Source organism: Zootoca vivipara, chromosome 11, assembly GCF_963506605.1.
Source record: "Zootoca vivipara chromosome 11, rZooViv1.1, whole genome shotgun sequence".
Classification (NCBI taxonomy): Eukaryota; Metazoa; Chordata; class Lepidosauria; order Squamata; family Lacertidae; genus Zootoca; species Zootoca vivipara.
The window spans coordinates 37,627,612-37,648,382 of record NC_083286.1 but is presented as its reverse complement, the minus strand read 5'-3'; the positions used below and the strand labels follow the sequence as shown (position 1 = coordinate 37,648,382).

At 38.4% G+C, this 20,771-nt stretch overlaps 1 protein-coding gene across 12 annotated transcripts in view; it reads left to right on the top strand.

The window, feature by feature from the left end:
- Positions 1 to 20,771, top strand: part of MAST4 (microtubule associated serine/threonine kinase family member 4) — a 216,539-nt gene that overhangs the window by 167,928 nt on the left and 27,840 nt on the right. For all 12 annotated transcript variants that reach the window (XM_035099909.2, XM_060280257.1, XM_035099907.2 and 9 more), the window contains 8 exons: positions 2,591 to 2,692; positions 4,772 to 4,904; positions 8,759 to 8,826; positions 9,851 to 9,936; positions 16,058 to 16,266; positions 16,679 to 16,817; positions 18,095 to 18,227; positions 18,905 to 19,070. In XM_035099909.2, the coding sequence (XP_034955800.2) occupies positions 2,591 to 2,692; positions 4,772 to 4,904; positions 8,759 to 8,826; positions 9,851 to 9,936; positions 16,058 to 16,266; positions 16,679 to 16,817; positions 18,095 to 18,227; positions 18,905 to 19,070 (1,036 nt within the window). The remainder of the gene's footprint in view (positions 1 to 2,590; positions 2,693 to 4,771; positions 4,905 to 8,758; positions 8,827 to 9,850; positions 9,937 to 16,057; positions 16,267 to 16,678; positions 16,818 to 18,094; positions 18,228 to 18,904; positions 19,071 to 20,771) is intronic.

The window sequence follows — 20,771 nt, the reverse complement described above, 5'->3', positions numbered from 1 at the left end:
CATAAGGTGGATTTTTATGCTTTGGCCAAGGCAGCATTCATAGTACATGTCTTATAGCTTGTTCTCCTAGTCCAGAAGGCAGATCTCCATTTTAAAATTGTTTCCCCTACCTTACATGAATCAGCTTAGATATATCACACCTGATGTCATTTACATGCTTGAGAGAAGAGACCATTGGTCCCTATCTGTAAATTTGTTTACGGTACTGTATTAACAAATCATTGAACATTTTGATGAAGATGAGTACAGGCAAAATTATTACATGTAGTTTAAAGGTATCACAGACCTGGGTATGCCATCTGTCCAAGTACAACGTGAAATGATATTTCTGAATTGTCCATGGTCAAGTGCTGTTAAAATGTTAGCAAAAATAATAAGGTTTTTTTTAAAATGCTGGAGTTTTTAAGAACATTTTGGGATTTTAAAAAAAGGTTTGGGTTCGCATGATGTTGGTAACATTAACTTATTAATAAGATAATTGATTCCAAAGTACACTTGTAAACAGTATCTTTGAGCTCAAACAGAGCTTTTATGGTTTTTATTTAGGTGTCCTTTATTCCCAAGTATGAAAACTCCCATTTTTGCTACCTTTATAGTGTTCATTTCAACATAAATCCTTGCAGGAATGCCTGCTGTTTGCTGGAACTAAATTGTGGGAACACACTTTGGGTTTCTGATGATGCAATTGTTGTCAGTTCCCAGCTGTGATATTCAGAGGATAGCTGTGTCTCCTGCTGCTCGGCACATTGTTATTGCTTTGCATGGCTAAGGGAAGTCACAAGGCATCTGAGCAGCTTGATTTAGCTGACATATTTGTAGTAAGGTCAAGGTCAATTTGAGTTTAATGTTTTATTGGAGCAACCTCCTTTTACTTTCCTGGGATCTTTTTGTTCACAAGCTCACCTAGTGTAGGTTTAAGCATATGATAAAAATTGTAATGCATTCAATATACTAATGTTTGCTACACTGGAAAAGTGAAAATCATTTCTCCCGTTTGGTTTCTTCTCTCAAATTTACCATACAATAAAATGCAATAACTATAAGTACTGCCTTTAAACTACTAGGTGTTTAAAAAACCTATCCTAAACTTAATTTTTCATATTGTTTTAATTAAGAGTTAATGATGTATGGGATTTTAACTCACAAGTAAAAAAATATTTTGAAAAGTAAGTCTCTACCGTAGTAATGCAATCAACCATCTAACTTGGATTGATTCAGATTCACACTCGTAGATATCTACCAGTACACAGGAGAATAAGTTGTGAATGTAATTTGAACTTTATCCTGCTGCTTCTATTATTCAGACAAAGAAGTGCCTTTTTTGCAATATGAACAAAGGAGCGTCAATATCCTTCAGAAACGAGAAGCAACATATGGCTTCTTTGCATTCATTAGGTCTCTGAAAGTCTATTCTTTGTTACTAGACAAAAAAAGTTTGAAAGAAATTTGGAATGCAGTACAAAACCTCTTGCAATTTCTTTCCCAAGCTTTTTCTTTCTTCAGAAAAGTGCTCTTTTTGTTCCCATTCTTTCACATTATACTTTCCAGTCTTTTCTGATCATCTACTGAATTTGCCATCCCAGTAATTCTGCTTAGATTACTCACCTGCTATTTCCCCCATGTACATTTTATTTGCTGCTGCTTCCACAGATAGAGGTAAAATGTTTACTCCTAAGGCAGATGATTGCACAGCTGAAATCTAAGGAAATTTGCTCTCATCCAACAGTGCCAATCCATGTGCAGAAGCAAAATTCCATGCATAGATTGCTTTGCTAAACATAATCTGTGAGCACATAAACATACTATATTGTTGTTTTTTAAAAAATAATAATCTTGAATTCAGCACCTATGCTATTCCGGCAGTGGTTCTTGCTGAACTGAGTTCATATTTCTACCACATGTATACAGTTGGACAGATGTTCACCCTGAGATGCACATAGCAAAGGCAAAATTCAAATGTAAGAACTAACTAGTTTGTACTGTCAACCTTGACATTACAGTTCATTGTTTGGGGTGGTAAGGTGCACTGGTGCCTGCATTAATATGGTTTGGAGTTAGCTGAGCTACCAGTGCTTGCAGTTAGCGTTGATTTAGCTATATGACTTACCTATAAATGTTATCCTTGTTTTTCCAGTAAATCCAGAGCAACTTATGATAACATTCCAAACAAAATTAAAGAAGAACTCTTCACAAAACCATTTCCATACAAGCCCTCTTAAAACTAATCTGCCAAATATGTGTACCAACTATGGGTTTCCTTCTACAGCATGACTATTTTACTAAGCTTTCTTTTGCACGTGCACTAAGATGCTTCCCCTTCCATAGGAGATGGATGGATACACACAGACATCCTTCCATAGGAGATGGATGGATACACACAGACACAGGTTGTGCATTTAACAACAGAGGTATTGGTATTACCTGTGTCAACATGGTGGCTATGTTGAGATGGTAACCCATGTGACTGTAGAAATGATTGTGTTGGAAGACTATATACCGGTAGTTCATTTCATTGTATTTATGTTTGGTTTGTCATATTAATTCTTTCTCTATGCCCATATATAACAGCAAGTCTCTTTTTCTTTATCAGGCCCAAGAACGATCAGAAAGTGGAGAACTGGCATTTATTAAGCAGCTCGTCCGAAAGATTCTTATTGTCATAGCACGTCCTGCTCGCTTACTGGAATGTTTGGTAAGATTATGCTTATTTTAATCAGTTGGGTTGCCATTGAAGGTCAGTGGAAGGGTTCCTATGAATGAGTGCTTTTCATTGACTATTGTTGCTTTTAGTACATTTTTAGTATGCCCCCCCCCCAAACGTATTGCAATATTAGGTTGGGATGCTGTGTAAGCATTCAATAGTGGTGAAATTGTTTTTTATTTGCCTTTCTTGATCTCTGGGAGCAAGCGAGTGAAAGCTAGGAAAATAGAATGCAAATGTTTAAACCATGTGGTCTGTGGATTGAATGCATATGTTCTGCTTTATCTACTCTATTGGTTTATTGAAAGATAGTGTTTTGGCTGGTAGGTGTGTAGTGTTTTTACGCCCTTTGTTTATCTTTTGACATTTTCAAAGTTGAGGTTTTATTTCTTCACAAGCATAGGTTTCTGTGTATTATTACCTGTATGCCAGAAGTCCATGCTCTTATATTTTCGATTAATGATTATATGACTGTTTGGGAGACACACTGCAGGTCTCTGTGAAATCAGTTGCTTAACATGGAAAAAGATTGCAGCCAGCCTCATATTTCATTAAGCTCCAAGTGGCTTATCACTTCATGTATTTAAAGGTGTTTGGGATGATGGTCGTGGTGAGGAAAGCTTATTAGGAGCGATAGGTGAATTCTCCAGTGGTCTGGTTTGGAATGGGTCCATTTAAATCAGATTAATTTAATGGATGTCTGCTAAATGTCCCAAACAAATACTATATAAAATCAGATTTGTTCCAAGTGTTAAGCACAGGTATTTTCCTCACAATGTAATTGGGGATGAAATGGGGCCTAGAGATTTCCCTGCCACATCCATTTCTGTGGGGTGGGGGCAGCAGAAAAAAGGTGTTGCATAACCATTATGGCCTCTAATAATTATTGTTGTTGTTGTTGTTCAATTTTTATTGAAGTAATTCAAACAAAGCAATGTAATAAGAATAATGGAAGTACAAATACAAATAAACAAAACAAAAAAGCGGTTCAGTATACAGTAACTGGAAGAGACTTAAATCATATGAGGAAAGGTTACAATGTTTTAGAAAAAGGCAGGAAAGTAGGAGCATGATGGAGGTGTATAAGGAGCAAAGAAATTTTGCATCAGCCATTAGGTGGCTCTTATCCAGTGCACATCAGCCTCAACTGCTGTCACAGATATCCCTTTAAGGAGTCTTGTATACGCTTCCATTTTAGGACTGTCTTCTGTTTTGAAAGAGGGAGAGGTAGTTTTGATGAAACAGACTGATAAAAATGGGGAACAATAAATCACCTTCAATAGATCAGTGACATCACAAAATGATTAGCTGGGGGTTTGTGGGAGAGAGAGAGTGTGTGTGTGTCTACAGCTGGCTTTGGTACTGAAAGGTTTTTGCCTTCCCCATATCAGTAATCAGTCATAGGTGTTAATAGAACTTTAACTTGTCACCATGTTTGTTGTGAGCATTGAGGAGAGGTAGGATCAATAGTGCACTGAGGAGAATCACCATAAGAAGTCTTGCGGGAGTCACACGATGGCCCCAGGTTGGAGAGCTGCTTTTGGCTACAACATACCCAGGTTGCTCACAGAACCCTCAGAAGGGGCCATGGTAGGCTTAGGAGTCAGAAAACTCCCTGAAGATTTATGCTCAGGATGGTGACGGGGGCAGCAACTTCAGCCAACAAGCAGGTTGCTCAGCGTTTGGATTGTTGCAAGATTCTGGCAAGCTGTAATCAATAAAGCTGCCTTCAATCAGTCTATATTTAGTCATTGCCCCAAACAATAGAACTCGCTGTGCATGGTACACAAATATATATGAACGGAAACATTTGAATTGCAAAAGGGAAATAATGTGAAATCTGCTAGAATAAAACTGAAATAAGAGGAATTCGCACATTCTCTAAAAAGTCTGTGTTTACTTAATTTGGTTGCAAGGCATTAAGATGTTGTTCTTATGAAAACAATTTTGATGCCTAGCATCCCCACATGCTGCAAACACCACCACTGCCACAACCATTGTGGAATGGCTTATAATTGCAATCAAAGTAAACACAGAAGATCTCTGCAGTGATTTTTCTTTTCTTTTTAGGAATTTGATCCTGAGGAATTTTACTATCTTCTTGAAGCTGCTGAAGGACACGCAAAAGAGGGACAAGGCATTAAAACTGACATTCCTAGATATATTATCAGTCAGCTGGGATTGAATAAGGATCCTTTGGAAGGTATGAGAATGCCATGGACTAATAATAAACAGCTCTTATATCAAGTTTATTATGTTAGCTGGTTCTACTTTCTTTATCTAGTTTACTTCAATCTTTATAATGATCTACAATCAGCATGGAATAAAATATATAATATTTTATCTATCAAGTGTTAGAAAATAGCAAGTTGTTAGGAAGAAAAAGGAAGATAAAGAATAAAGCCGGTTCATTTTTTCATCTCAGGAGGTGCATTGCTGATAAAGGAAGATACAACTGAGCTTCTCAATGCCTCCCCTCATTAAATGTATTCATGGTGGAAATTTGTGGTGCGACGTTTAGTGGTTTTGAGAAAAGCAGGGACAGCTGCAGGTGAGGTCAAGTCACAGGCCAGGATAAACGAAGGATGGTGTGAATATAAGTTATGTTAGAGCATATCAAAACATTATTGGATAGTCTGGATAATTTTACAGTAATATGATTCACTCAGAGAACCAGAAAGAAGTCGTTGGGCAAATCTCAATAGTTAAGAGCAGGGGTCCCCAGACTTACCGTGCGGCGGGCCGGTGCCCGCCGCGCCGACCACGCGGCGGGCCGGAGGGCGGGGGAGTGCGCGCCCGTGCGCATGCGCACACGCACACGGGCGGGGAAAAAATCGCTGAAAATCGCTTGTGCGCATGCGTATGGGCCTCCCCCGACCCGGAAGTGCACCAGAAATGACCTCTTCCGGGTCGGGAGAGGCCCATACGCATGCGCACAAAGGATTTTCGGCGATTTTTTGCCGATTTTTTAGATCGTCGCTGCGCCACACGCCGTGAGAGCGGGCGGCGGCAGCGGGCGGCGGGGGTCATCGCGGGCCGGATTGGAAGGCCGATTGGGCCGCATCCGGCCCGGGGGCCGTAGTTTGGGGACCCCTGGTTAAGAGGGTAGCAGCATAGATAAAAGCTACGCTTTTGAGATTGTTTTTTTTTATGTTAATCTGATTTAAAAGAAAATTTCAAGGCAGTCCAGAGGTATTAAGTAAGTGCGCATAGAATGTCAGCCTTACATTTAAGTAAGTGATCACACTCTCTATCCTTTTATTTATATAGAATGAGTCACACAGAAATCTGTCTCTAAGCAGATACAATTCTTCAGAACAAAAGACATATAGACTACATGGCCAAAGCTTTTAGATTATGGTCCTAGGTTGCTATTGACTGCTTAGTTTTATAACAAAATGTTAAATATGGCATGCATTCCTCTCTAGGAAATGTATTAACCTCCAGTTAGGTTAGTCTTCTTGCCTATTTAAATCAGTATAGCAAATTGCCCTGGTTTAAAGCAATCCTCTGGTTGGCGTGTGGGGATAGAACATGGAAATACACCACTTATTAGTATTACTTTAGTATTACTGAAGGATGAGGACAGCTTGACTTCCCTGCAATAACATGCAGTACCTGTTTGCATACAAATTCTTAAATAATTATCCATATAGTTAATTTATTGCAAGGTTTCATTACTTCAAGCTAATCAAACAGTGATTTAAGCCCACTTGCCTTTTTAATGTTAAAAACATATAAACAAAATTGGACTTTGAATAGGATTGTACTGTAATTATGCATATTACAACAACGTTAGCATGCAGTGATGCTTTCTGTTGCATACTTCTAAACATGTTTATGAAACTATAGGGGAGACTCCCGTTGCTCCATCCCAGCTCCTGCCAACCTAGCAGTTCGAAAGCATGCCAGCGCAAGTAGATAAATAAGTACCGCTGTGGCGGGAAGGTAAACAGCATTTCTGTGCGCTCTGGTTTCTGTCACAGTGTCCCATTGCGCCAGAAGCGGTTTAGTCATGCTGGCCACATGACCCAGAAAGCTGTCTTTGGACAAACGCTGGCTCCCTCGGCCTGAAAGCAAGATGAACACCATACCCCATAGTCGCCTTTGACTGGAGTTAACCATCCAGGGGTCCTTTACCTGTACCTTTTACCTTCATTGTTAGTATCAGGTCAGCTCTAGTTGACTAAGTTTATAAAAACAAGTTTATAACAAGGATATATTTTCAGTTGTAAGCGGGTGAGCCTCTTAATATGACAAAGAAATTTGTTTTCCGGTAATTGTGCTTAGAATTTCAGCCTTTATGTTTTTCCTCCTTTTTGTTATAGTTTCTAAAGTATCTTTTCTTCAAGTGAAATGATGCATGGAGTACTTCAAGATAATGCCAGATAACCTATACTGTACTGAAAGCAATAGCACAACAGATTCATCATTTATTGGAGCCTGGTTGTTGTATTTCAGAAATGTTCCCTGGGGAGAAATGTTTCCCCATAGCTTTTAAATTACCATCTTTACCTTTTTGAATCATGAGTCTTTAGAAATGGTTTAAATCAATGGAATAAAAAAGCAGATGTTTAATGGTATTTAGATGAGTTTTAAAAAAATGTCTTCAGGCATTGCAAAATGGTTCCTTAACTTCCTGCTTCAAAAGCTGACTCGTGGTTTCATTCCATTACTACCTACTGTTTACAAATAATGTGTGTTTCTCAGATAATGGTTATTTTGCAAAAGTAATGTTTAAAACGGAACCATTTTAATTTTATTATTTATGAATATAATTTTTGGATTGAGAAGGTTGTCAAAATACATTAATGGCTTAGGTCTTGCCAAGCCAAAAAAGCAGATGGGAAAACTCACTCTCAGCGGTACCATGATAAAATCCCATATTTTCTAACTTACTAGTAAAGCTAATACAATTTTTTTTCTTAACTTAAATGAGAAAACATGTTGGCTTTGATTTAAAAGAAACACCAACATGCATTCTTGACTTGGATTGTATTAATGATTTCTTCCGTCCGTCTGTCCGTGTGTGTGTGGTTTATGAATTGGTGTTTGCTGTTATGGGATGGTTTCCTTTGTGTTTTATTTTTTTAAGCTGATGTGACGATGGCTATACTTTGCCTCCACTGTTGGAGGCAGCTGAAAACCACAGGAGGGGAGAGTGTTTTTGTGCTTGTTGGTTTCCCACAGGCAACTGTTCAGTCACTGTGAGAACAGGATGCTGAACTAGATGGACTGTTGGCCTGATCCAGCAGGCTCTTTAAGAACATAAGAAGAGCCTGCTGGATCAGGCCAACAGCCCAATATTGACATTTAAAAGGTAAAGGGGCCCCTGACCATCAGGTCCAGTCGTGTCCGACTCTGGGGTTGCGGCGCTCATCTTGCTCTATAGGCCGAGGGAGCCGGCGTTTGTCCACAGACAGCTTCCGGGTCATGTGGCCAGCATGACAAAGCTGCTTCTGGCGAATCAGAGCAGCACACGGAAACACCGTTTACCTTCCCGCCAGAGCGGTCCCTATTTATCTACTTGCACTTTTGATGTGCTTTCGAACTGCTAGGTGGGCAGGAGCTGGGACCGAGCAACGGGAGCTCACCCCGTTGCAGGGATTCGAACTGCCGACCTTCTGATCAGCAAGCCCTAGACTCTGTGGTTTAACCCACCAAGCCACCTGGATCCCTAATATTGACATTTATATACTATGAATTGGATCCTGATATGCGCTCAGTGGAGGTACACAAGTGCTGGACAAAGGGGGCAAGGTGGAGATTTTTGCTGTTTCCTCTTTTCCAACCACCTTAAAATTTTATCAGGGAGGTGGCACTACAAATACATTTTTAAACTATTACTTTCATAAGCGTAACTTTGTATTATTAGTTCTTACACCAGTTTAAATGAAGATGTAGTTGAACTTCAAAGTGTTATGCCTTAAGTTAATTTTATTTCCCTGTATCAGTTAAAACATTGCACCCTCTGTCTTTTATTTTTTTATTTTTTTATTTTAATAAATATTCAAACTGTATTCTTAAAATATAGTGTACTTTGTTTTTATATTGTAGAAATAGCCCAGCTAGCAAACTATGACAGTGGAACTGCAGCAACTCCAGAAACTGATGAATCAGTTAGTGTAAGTCTTTTGCTACATTGGCCTATGTTTTCTTATAATGAGTTCAAAACAAATGGTTGGCTGTATTGTTTCATTACATTACTTATAAAAGTGTGCAGCATACATCCTATTTGTTATTAGTAATCAATATAAATGTAGCAATTATATGAGAAATTAGTTTGGAGGGTTACTTTCTTTATTCTCTTATTTATGTATTGGGTTGTGATCAAAGACCACTCTTGTTATTTTTGTTTTATAGTAATGTAAAAAATAAAAATACGTTATTTGTGCATTTTGTGAAATAGAATGGTTATCTGCATTGCCATTCTATTCATTAATCAAGCAATTTGTCCAGTAAGAGAGCACTTCTAGGACTTAGCACCTAGACCAGGCATCCCCAAACTTCAGCCCTCCAGATGTTTTGGACTACAATTCCCATCTTCTCCGACCGCTGGTCCTGTTAGCTAGGGATCATGGGAGTTGTAGGCCAAAACATCTGGGGGGCCGCAGTTTGGGGATGCCTGACCTAGACATTCCATTGTTGTGCCCATAACCTAGGTTTAAGGCGCCATTTAGCTCCTAGCTTTCATATCTCAGTTTCTAACACTGGTTCTAAGTAGACCCACTTTGTTGTTGTTGTTTAGTTGTGTCCGACTCTTCGTGACCCCGTGGACCATAGCACGCCAGGCACTCCTGTCTTCCACTGCCTCTCACAGTTTGGTCAGACTCATGTTGGTAGCTTCGAGAACACTGTCCAACCATCTCGTCCTCTGTTGTCCCCTTCTCCTTGTGCCCTCAATATTTCCCAACATCAGGGTCTTTTCCAGGGAGTCTTCTCTTCTCACCAGGTGGCCAAAGTATTGGAGCCTCAGCTTCAGGATCTGTCCTTCCAGTGAGCACTCAGGACTGATTTCCTTAAGAATGGATCAGTTTGATCTTCTTACAGTCCATGGTATATACTGTGGTATATACTTCGTATACCACTGTGCATTGCAACTTTTTATGCCTAGTGTAACTGGATTTCTTTTCTTTATTTCTTTTAAAGAGTTCCAGTGCATCCCTTAAACTTAAAAGGAAGCCTCGTGAAAGTGATTTTGAGACAATTAAGCTGATTAGTAACGGAGCCTATGGGTGAGTACTCTTATAATAAATAAGGCTCATAGTTTTTGCATGCAAGTTTGTATACTGTTCAAAATGAAGCTGCTTACTTCTTGGCTGGTAAACAAGTTTGTATGGAAAAATGCAATTAAATAAGTCTTCTATATTGGTAATGAAACGAATAGCTCTTAAATGGGGAAAGGGGTTCCTATTATTATTATTATTATTATTATTATTATTATTATTATTATTATTATATCTTTCGTATAACTTCTGCTTAAAATAGAGTCTCTTTACCTTGGATAATATGCAGCACATGCATAAAGCTTGTGTTGAAATCATTTGGCTTTTTCATTGTTTAGTGTTAAGGAAACACATTCATTGGTTTTCTTTCTTTGTTTGGGTTATTAATCCTAAATTCAGAAGGTTAGAATTCTGATCTCCTGTGTTCAGTCAAATTGGACCACTGTTTCCAAGTTAAAAAGGTAGCACTTAATAATAACTTTCCTGTTAAGAATTTTAGTACCATTAAACAATAATTATACTATTTCTTTTGCCGATGCAAAGCAATAAACTGTTTCACAGGCACTTAATGCTGTTTATTACTAGTATAAACTGAAAATAAAGTTAATGTCAGACAACATTTTTCCTTTTGGTGTTTTCCAGGCCATTAATTTTCTGCAGTCCCATAAATAAGTGAGGTCTTGCTTATGGTTCATTGATTTATTTTCAGCAATGTCACTGGGTATATTTCTCTGAGGTAGTTCATTAATGTTTTTATTATGATAGCTTAACATGCTGTTTCTTCCAAATGGAAGCATTTTGATTGAACCAAATATGTATGTATATAGTTGTCCAATTTATTTATTTGGTTCTGTTATGGAATTAGGTGCCTTCATTAGAGAGCTTACATGCTCTGTTTCAAAATATAATTGTTGATTTTGGCATAATTTGGCATGAATTTATCAGGTGTGTTAAGTTTGATCAATTAAATATGTGAACCTTTTCCCTAAGTTTCAGAAAGTATGTTTTTTTTAAAAAAAAAAAAGCTGGCTGAGAATTGGAGGAATAAATTCATTTGTATGGAGGAATAAATTCATTCATGTGAATTAAAATACTTTATATCACATGAGATACACTAGGCTATTGGGAATGAATGGTTGAGAATATACAAGAAGTTAAACAAGCTGTGAATCAGTAAACATGTAGGATGCAGGCCAAGTCATTAATATCTTCACAAGCTGTCTTGTCTTGGCTCTGTAAGCCAAATCTTGTGTTTCTTGCACATAAATAGTTTATTGTTGCAAATGCAATGTGTTCTTCTCCCCTCCCCCCAATTATTTTAACCTCAGAACAGAAGTTTCATTCACAACTGTTGCACTTGCATAATCCCTCATCGGTATGCTTTGGTGAAACAGTTCAATAGCCATTTCTAGTTTTGTTGAATGTTACATAATTACAGTTGCTGTGTACTACAGTTAGGTCTTTGCTAGTGAGCAGCAGGGAAATAAACATATGTGGCTGATACATACACAAAATAATTAACAAAACCTATTGTTAGTTGTGTTGTTTGGGATTAGAGGAACAGTGCTTTTTCTCATTTTTCCTAATAGAATAGAAGCATTTATAAATAAACTATCTAATTTGTAGAGATTACTATTAGCACTGTGGGGAAAATATTTCAGATCTTGTCTTTGCCAATGTAGGGGCACTTCTGCCCTATTCTCAACCTAATAAGCCATCCGTAATGGGTTAGATCTTGACAAGGGGGGTATTTTTGCCCCTTTCCCCTGCAGCCTCCACCTCTACATTGTTCCAGAGGGTATCCCAATCTCTTAAGCAGTGGCATAGATTTTGGGGAGGAATAGGGGATGGCAGGCAGAAGTAGGCATCTGAGAAAATTGCCTTCTCTTCCCCGGGTCCTCCAGCTGGCCACTCCCCTGCATCCTGTGTTTTCTGAGGCATATTTTGGAAAATATATTCTCAACAGGAGCTCCATTTAAGTGTAAGGCATGTAGTTTTTTTTTAATAAAAGGGAAATAAATGAATTAACATTTATTTATTTAAATGCAAGTGGAGGACAATTTGATTAAAAAGGGAGCACAGAAATCTTTAATGCAAATAAATAAATGAACTGCCCTAAATATGATGCTCTTAATGAAGTTTTTTGGGCTGTAAACTGACTGAAAGTAGGACAATAATTCTTTTATATGTAAAAATACGTTTTTCTAAGGTTATATCAGTCAAGTGAAAGAAGGAAAGTATCCCTGTGTTTTTGTATATGTTTATCAAGATGTTGTGCAGACCTAGTTGGCTGATAAACAGCTCTTCTTTCTGATGCTCAGATTTAAAATACCCCTTACCTTATGTTTGGCCATTAGCGTTCCAATGTAGTTTGACTAGATTCCAAAGAATACAGTGGTACCTCTACTTACGAATGTTTCTACTTATAAACGGAGTTCCGTCCGCCATCTTGGATGCGGTTTAGATTTTTTCTACTTACGAATTTTTAGATTGGGTTGCTTCGACTTACGATTTTTTTCTCCCAATGTATTCCTATGGGATTTGACTTATAATTTTTTTCGACTTACGAATGTGCGTTCGGAACGCATTAAATTCGTCAGTAGAGGTACCACTGTACATTTGTGAACAAGGGAGTGAACCTGAGGTACTTTGGACTGCTACTGCAAAACTGCTTGTCTCTATTTAGTACTAGCAATGACTACAAAGGAAACCAGACGTCAGTCTTTGGCTGTGTGTGATTCTCTGCTGTGTGAACATGCCTATTGGCTGAATCTTGACCTATATGCATGAGTTTTTCATAGCATTCCGCTTTTTCAAAAAAAAAAAAGCTTTATCAAAAACAGTATGGATAAACAAATATGTGGCTGGATTCAGACATAGGCATACTTTAGAGTAAACCTATAATAATACGTCCCATTGATTCCAATGGGTCTATTCTTAAGTACATGTGGATCCAGCCCATAGAATTAAATTGAAAATGCAATAATGAAAATGAGATGAGGAAGAATTGAAAAAAGCAAATTAGATTAGATTAGATTAGAAAATCAGTAATGTTAACTGTAATGTGGAACCCTCACAAGAGAATCAATTGATTTCAAATGTAGTTGGTCTGTACAATAATTAAATATTAAGGACTGCAAAGAAGTAATGACATTCACATTGTTATGTTTTCATATAGACAATGTGCTAAGATTTCAATCTCCCCCCCCCCAATCTTAAGACAAAAACATGGCCACATTTCATGAATATTTTCCAGCAATATGTATCACTTGCACTCATTTTCCATGGTTGGTTTTGGTTGCCAGAGGACTAGAAGACCCAGTACGATCTGTTCAGTAGCAGCTTTCTTTCATTGATAATGTTTAATTGATTATGGAATGTTCTAGTAGATTAGGTTTTAAACAGGATGCATTTGTTCCACAGTGTCATCTGCTGTGCAGTTTCTCTCATGCCATATTAATGGTACTTGTGGTCTTGAGTATGTGGTTATATGCCATATAGCATTTATGTTTAAATTTTGTTAGAGTGGTTAAGCATCCATACTGTGTATGGTGTATAGCCTATTCATTATTCCACACAACTAATTTCAGCTATTGCTCAGACTCTACAACTTGGGCATCTTTAAAATGGGTTTAGACAAAATGTACAAAATTTTCAGTAGCTACGAATCATGATGATTGTGTAGTGTCTCCAGTGTTGGAGATACCTTCCCCCTGAGACCAGTTGCTGGAGTTCATGGGCTCTTGCACTGATGCCCTGCTTGTGTGGTTCCCATAGACCTCTAGTTGGCCACCATAGGAACATAATTTTGGACAAGGAAGGCCTTTGGTTTTATACAGCAGGGCTCATTTTAGAGTGTGTATATACCAGGGGTCAGCAATCTAAGGCCCATGGGCCATGAGCCGCCCCCGAACCAAGCCGCTCGCTCAGTGAGTCCTAGCACGGCATGGGGACTTGCTTCCACGGCACTGGAAATTGCGTCTGGACAGATGCCAAAAAATTGCGGGCACGGCCAATCCGGCCCATGGAGGGGCTGGAATGAACCGGCCCAGGCGAGGTAAACCTTGCCGACCCCTGGTATACACTATACAGGCAGCTCTCCATTTACGTCCCGAGGCACCACGTGTGTCGGTGAAATAAAGTACTGTATAATTGAAACCCATTGAAAAAGCCTCCCCCCCCACCTCTGTTCTGCCCGTTTAATGGTGTTTCAGTGATGTCTTTTTTACATTTCTGGGTCACTTCTGGGTTTGGCACGATGTGCGCATACACGATTACACACATATTGAATGCGTGTAGGCAAGGGGCTGCCTGTACCTTTAAAGCAAATTGGAAGCACATTGTTTCCCTCTAAGAATTCTGGGCACTGTGGATTGTCAAGGGTGCTGGGAATTGTAACTCTGTGGGATGTAAACTCCATCGCCCAGAATTCTTTGAGGAGGAAAATGTACTTCAAATGTGCTTTAAAGGTGTAGCATGTATGAAGCCTTATATTCTTATGCACAATCAGTTGATTAATTAACTGTTTAGTTTTCAGGGTATTGGTGATGAGTCCAAACTCCCCCCTCCCTAAACTTTCCTGTTACACATGGTGGCTGGAGCAGTAGGTGATTGGCAGGCAGATTGCTCTGACAGCCTGGAAGTGGCACAGTATTAGGGCCAAGATGAGACCTGATGCCACCACATCACTACAGTAGGGCCAGGTTGGCATCTGGCAGATCACAGATTGACCCAGCCCTGCCCCCGGACAGTCCCATTTGAGGGTGTTCTGGTGGCTGTTGCTAGCAAGGATCCTGTTTGCCTGCATGTTTGGCAGGCAGAAGTGGAAGCTCCTTGCTAGCAGAGTGATGCTGGTATCACTCTGCAGGTGGTGACCAGCAGGAGGCCAGCAGGGCTGCTGGAGGGACATCTCCATCCTGTCCATCCCATCCCCAGACAAAGCAGAGCGGGGTGGATTGCTCTTGCCTTTTGACAAACTTACGCAAATGATGAGGGCTACTTTCCTGTACATATGATAAACAAGAGCTCACAGCATTGAAATCAAAGAGAAGAGTTCAAGGCTGAAGAGGGCAAATAATTCATATTCAAAGAAGAGGGTTTGTAGTGCAGAGAAATAAATGGGATAAAGAACCTAAACTATAGGGAAGTATGAAATATGTTTATGCCATAATTTCTGTGGCTGGCAGCAAGCAAATGAACTTTATTGATTGAGTGTGTGGACACACACACACATTCTGAGTCGATTGCAAGTTGTAGGAACAGAAGCCAGTTTCAAAACGTTTTTGGGCTGAGTCACATGGCTTCATTCTAGGAAGTACAAAGGATGTAACATGATTCATATTTTGCCTAAGGTGCAATGTCATCCTGATTTCAGTGTGGTGCAATCTCTTTTGTCTGCTCCTACACTGAAATGGGAATGGTGCTGTCAGAAAGAGAGAAATTAAGAGAAAGTGTATCTTAAGAAATGTTCCTCTAGTGGTAATAAGGGACAGAACTTTGACTATGTGAAGAATGTAATGATGGTGTTATTTTAAAAAGATTGTGGGAATACAAACCAAAATAGACATAATTCAGCCCATATTCAGAAATATATAGGGGTCTGAACTTGACTGGAGTTTGATCAGAGGTTGGAAGACTTCTATGTAGCAGCCACGATGTCAGCGAACTCTAGATTGACTCAGCCCCAGCACAACTGCCTTAGTAGTGATAAATTTAATTCATTGGTAATGTCTAGGATAGTGGGTGTACCACTTTCACAATTTGGAAAGAGAAGCTGTCTCATCATGAAGCTCTCATCTTCCCTCCTTTTGTTCAAGATTTCATCCTTAAGAGTCAAAGGTGGAGTCATAAATATGATGCACACTTGCAGAGTAAGCAGTCTCAGGTTTAATTATTATATTGCGCCATAATAGTTTTCCCCATCGTAAAGCCTTTTAATGAGTACTGACAAAAACATTTTCAGCTTAGGTTTTTTTTTTTTTTGTAACTGGCTTAATCAATGTTTAACTGGTTACCTTAAGTGGCAACTTAGGTCAGAAATTGAATGCTGGAATTCTAGCATAGTGTGCATTAAAAGTAGTAGATTTAAAAACAATCTCATCCTGATTCTTTCTCTCTCTCTTCTTTTCAGTGCTGTTTATTTGGTGCGGTATAAAGAAACCAGACAGAGGTTTGCGATGAAGAAGATTAACAAACAGAATCTCATTCTTCGAAACCAGATTCAGCAGGCTTTTGTTGAGCGTGATATCCTGACATTTGCAGAAAATCCTTTTGTAGTCAGCATGTACTGTTCCTTTGAAGCTAGACGCCATTTATGCATGGTCATGGAATATGTAGAAGGTACCGTATTGTTCTACATCCAGTTGCATGCACAGTGTAATACTGGAAGATGAGACTATTTTTACCTTACAGATTCCCATTCTTCAGTGTCCACAATGCACATTAGAAATTGGGAATGACAAGAGTGATAGATCAAGATAAATCCCACTAATTCACAATGTTCACCTTCTTAAAAGGCGGGGAGCTTTATAAGGGCTGAGCTGAAATTACTCCCAGATTTTCCTTGTGGCAAATTAGAGAGGTCATTGGAGGAGTACAAAATGGTTTGGGGTAGTTAGGGGTGATGAGGCACTTTGCTTACTATGACTTACTATGCTTACTACACTGTTCTTAATTATAATTGTGTGTCAAACCGAATCTTGAAACATCTCTTCGGTGTGGAATAGGTTTAATAATACACATTATATTTCAGGTGGAGATTGTGCTACTTTAATGAAAAATATGGGACCTCTGCCTGTAGACATGGCCAGAATGTATTTTGCAGAGACTGTTTTGGCATTGGAGTATCTCCACAACTATGGAATAGTACATAGGGATTTGAAACCAGATAAGTATGTATATAGCATGGAACTAATAGTTGCTTGAAAAACTAATGATACTGAATATGAAGCTCTTGGGCTAAGTGAAATGAAGTGTAGTGTAGTTTGCATAGTTTTCCTTTTCTGTGGTTTATATGTGTACTACATATTTAAACTCATTTCGTATTACATATTGAATGACTTTCAGGGTTTTATTTTGATTTTAAAGGGCTTGTGTCCATGTAATAAAATTTTATTGATAGATAAATTCATAATATAATCATTTAACTGCTTTGTTTCTTTTTAAAAGAACTGCAATTATAGTGAATCCATAGCTGAGGGCAACAGTTGTTTATGTGCTTTATCCACCATTTGACACTCGTTTAAGTATTCCAGTTTCTTCACATGTCAAATCATGAAAATGTTTGCAGACTCACCTTTGGATAATAATGGTGCAATTAAGAAGGTTAATGCTTTTCTCAGGTGTGGATTATTTTAAACAAAAGAGCTGAATGACGACACACTGCAGAATTTTCAAAGTTAGCTTTTTTTAGAGCTGTCTAAAAACCCGCACAAATGTGTTTTGTCGCATTCTTGTAGTATGATGGCCACCATCTATGGAGAAACATCATTATTTTGTTTCCATAGTTTTGGATTTCTTTTTGCTTCCTGCTACTAAATGAAGGAAAAATACAAATCCTATTACTTCTTGTTATAGTTACCATCACTTTATAAATGCTTTCCCTCTTCCCCAGTTTATATGCATATCTATTCACCTCTTTGTAGACATCTTCAATTTCTTCTATGATGATTTGAGGCCTATAACTTTATTATAAGATTTAATAAAGCCCAATTACCAGCTCTATTTGCTCATGCATAGGGCACTCAGTGTGGCAGCATGAGTGGAGTTCCACTTCTGGCCCTAAGGTTGGTGCCACAAGGCCATCCTGATCTTGATGTGTTGTCTGAAAAGGAAATGAGATTCTGAAATTATGCCCATTGGAGAGATCAATCACGCTGCTACTTCCATTGAATTGTTCTTTATACCTACTAATTGGCTATGCTATTATGGGGCTGTGACATTCTCACTAGCAGTACTCCAGTTCTCTGTAAAGAGAGTCGATAAGACCCCACGTAACACTGTATCTCTTGCCAGTTGTCATATCCATTTGCTGGCTTTATTCAAACAGATTTCATGATATACTGTGACTTTAATGTGAGTTTAAATTTATGTGTTACAGCGAAAACATTATGCTGTTACAGCAGTGAAGTAGAAAGTAATAGTAATCTACTATCATTCTCATTTGCAGTTTATTGGTAACTTCCATGGGGCATATAAAGTTAACAGATTTTGGACTATCTAAGGTTGGCCTCATGAGTATGACCACCAATCTTTATGAGGGTCACATTGAGAAGGATGCTAGAGAATTTCTGGATAAACAGGTAAGAGATGTGCCATTCCTTTTGCATTTGCAGAACACTTTAGAAACTAGATGAATTGTGCAAATTGTGCTTTTTTATTTCTATAGTGTTGTTACAAATCTATATGTAAGAGTTACCTTTACTGTCCTAGGCTTTCCCTCCTTCAATTATGGTCTATTAATAAGATGAATTATCTAATTGTGAGCAAGTGAGATTGTAAGAGAGACAAATGGAAAGTTGTTTTTATAAAGAATTCAGGAGTCTCAGCAGAGTACTTGTGGAACTCATGATGCATTGCACAATCAAGGGTGCTAAAAATCCTAGCTATGGCCCATTTCCCTTTAAGCATGCCTCATTACCATTTGCCCACAATCTGTTCACTTTAAGAGTTACTTAAGGTAAATCCATTGCAGTTTTCATGTTATAATAAGGAGCCAATTGTGCTTAGTATAAATATATGTAATTTACTGTGACTTCACATTAGCAAACAACATATATAAAGTATTTTTTCATGCTTTCAGTTCAGATCTGAATTGCAGTTGAATTTTGCATTTATTTGAAATGCATGCAGCCAAAAAGAAAGTCATGACAAAATTTGTAATTCTCAATCTGTTTCTTTTAACAAATTGATTGCAATCAGCTTACAGTTTTATGCACAGAAATATAATTCAGGTTTGCTTTTCTTCTCTCACGTTTAGGTCTGTGGCACACCAGAATATATTGCTCCAGAAGTAATTCTAAGACAGGGCTATGGCAAGCCAGTGGACTGGTGGTCTATGGGAATTATTCTTTATGAGTTTCTTGTTGGGTGTGTTCCTTTTTTTGGTGATACACCGGAGGAGCTATTTGGACAAGTAATCAGTGGTAAATATCAGAAAACTTGAATTATTATCCTTAAAACTATCCTCTCTAAGAATTGCCACTTGGCCAATGTTCAGCCAGGCCTTTGTGGGACAGGGGAGCTTTCAGGAAAAATGACATATATTTCAGTGTAAGAACCACTTAAGTCCATATTGCTTATTAACATATTTGCCACAATTAAAAATGTAATTGTCTATATAATCCACCAGAATTAGAATACTGGTATGTGAACTTGTGAAACAGAGCAAGACTTAATTCAGTGAATATCATTTTAATTTGATATTACTACAGTGCTTACATTTAATATTTCTACAATGCTTAATATGTAGGAAGCACTTTACAATAAATAAAAATTCAGAGCAATTTTTGTCAGCAGTCAAAATTAGAGAACAGTCATACTAGAAAAGCAAGAGGAAAATGTTTTTTAAAAGGAAAAGAGTCACAAAGAAGAAGATAAATACTTTAATCAGAAAGGAACTATTATCTAGATAGTTAATACTTTTGGAACTAGTACTGTCTTTTCAGCCATTAATTTAAAAAATCAGCAAAAAAGGTTGATATGTACTTAATTTGCATAAATGGGAAAATGCCTAAGGGCACAATGCAATAAATTAACAGAAATGTAATAAAACCCTAAAACAAATGTCTCCCAAATAATAAATAATGGGGAAAAGAAGGATTCAAATGCAGTTCACAGATTGTTAATGATTTCACTAGTGGCCGTTACAGTATAATGTTATTTCTGTAACAGCTGTTCTTCTTTCATTTAAAATTCAATAACCTTTTAGATCTTAACCTGCAGGCCGGCCCTAAGTATTGTTATGCAGCTTGTGGCAAAACTAAATGATAATTAAACAGTATCTATCTCTATTCTACCTGCTGTTCCCTTATATTTTCCAGATGCATAACATGTAGATGGCCACAGTTTATGCCAAATGCTTACTAGAATGACATTTCTGTTACTAGTTGTTTCCCAATCCATTCTATAAAATACGATGAAAAGGTACACTAGTGAAGTGAACAGGGGAGGGGAGGCTGCAATTATGTCTATGTTCTATTAGTTCTTCCAGCTAGGCATGCTTGTAATCTAATGAAATAGATTTGTTGGTTGCCTACAGTAAATGTTTATAGCTGTTTATAGATTTTAAAACATATTGTTTTTTGGGGACCTAAGTTACAAGAGGAATCAAATGTTTAATTAACACAAGCAGAAGTTGTTTTTGATCCTGCAGCAGCAACAATTTTCATATTTTGTTTTTCAGAATGCATTTAAATAGCATCAAAAAAGATGTAGGCAGGAAAAATAAAATAGTGTCATGCTTTCATTGTATTTATCTTATCATGTGCATTTGTACATTTGGGTGCATGCATATGATATCCTATATAATAAAGTCCCTGTGTCTCTGCATCCAGATTCTGTGTGTCCCGTTTTCCGCGCTACTGAGCATGTGCCCCACGGACACAGGGATTGGACGCAGAGACTGGACACACACAGAGCCGGGGGGGCGGAATGCGGTTCTCTCTCCCTCAACAGCTTCCCCTCCAAACTGCCGTTCCGCGCCTCGCCTCCCGATTAATGGCGCGAGGGGAAGAGGGAAGGGACTGTGAGGGATTGAGACGCAAGAGCGCGTTCCCCACCCCCACCCCATCGCCGCATCCCAACCCCTCCCCCCACCCGGCGTGTGGCGGGCTCAGCTCTGGGTG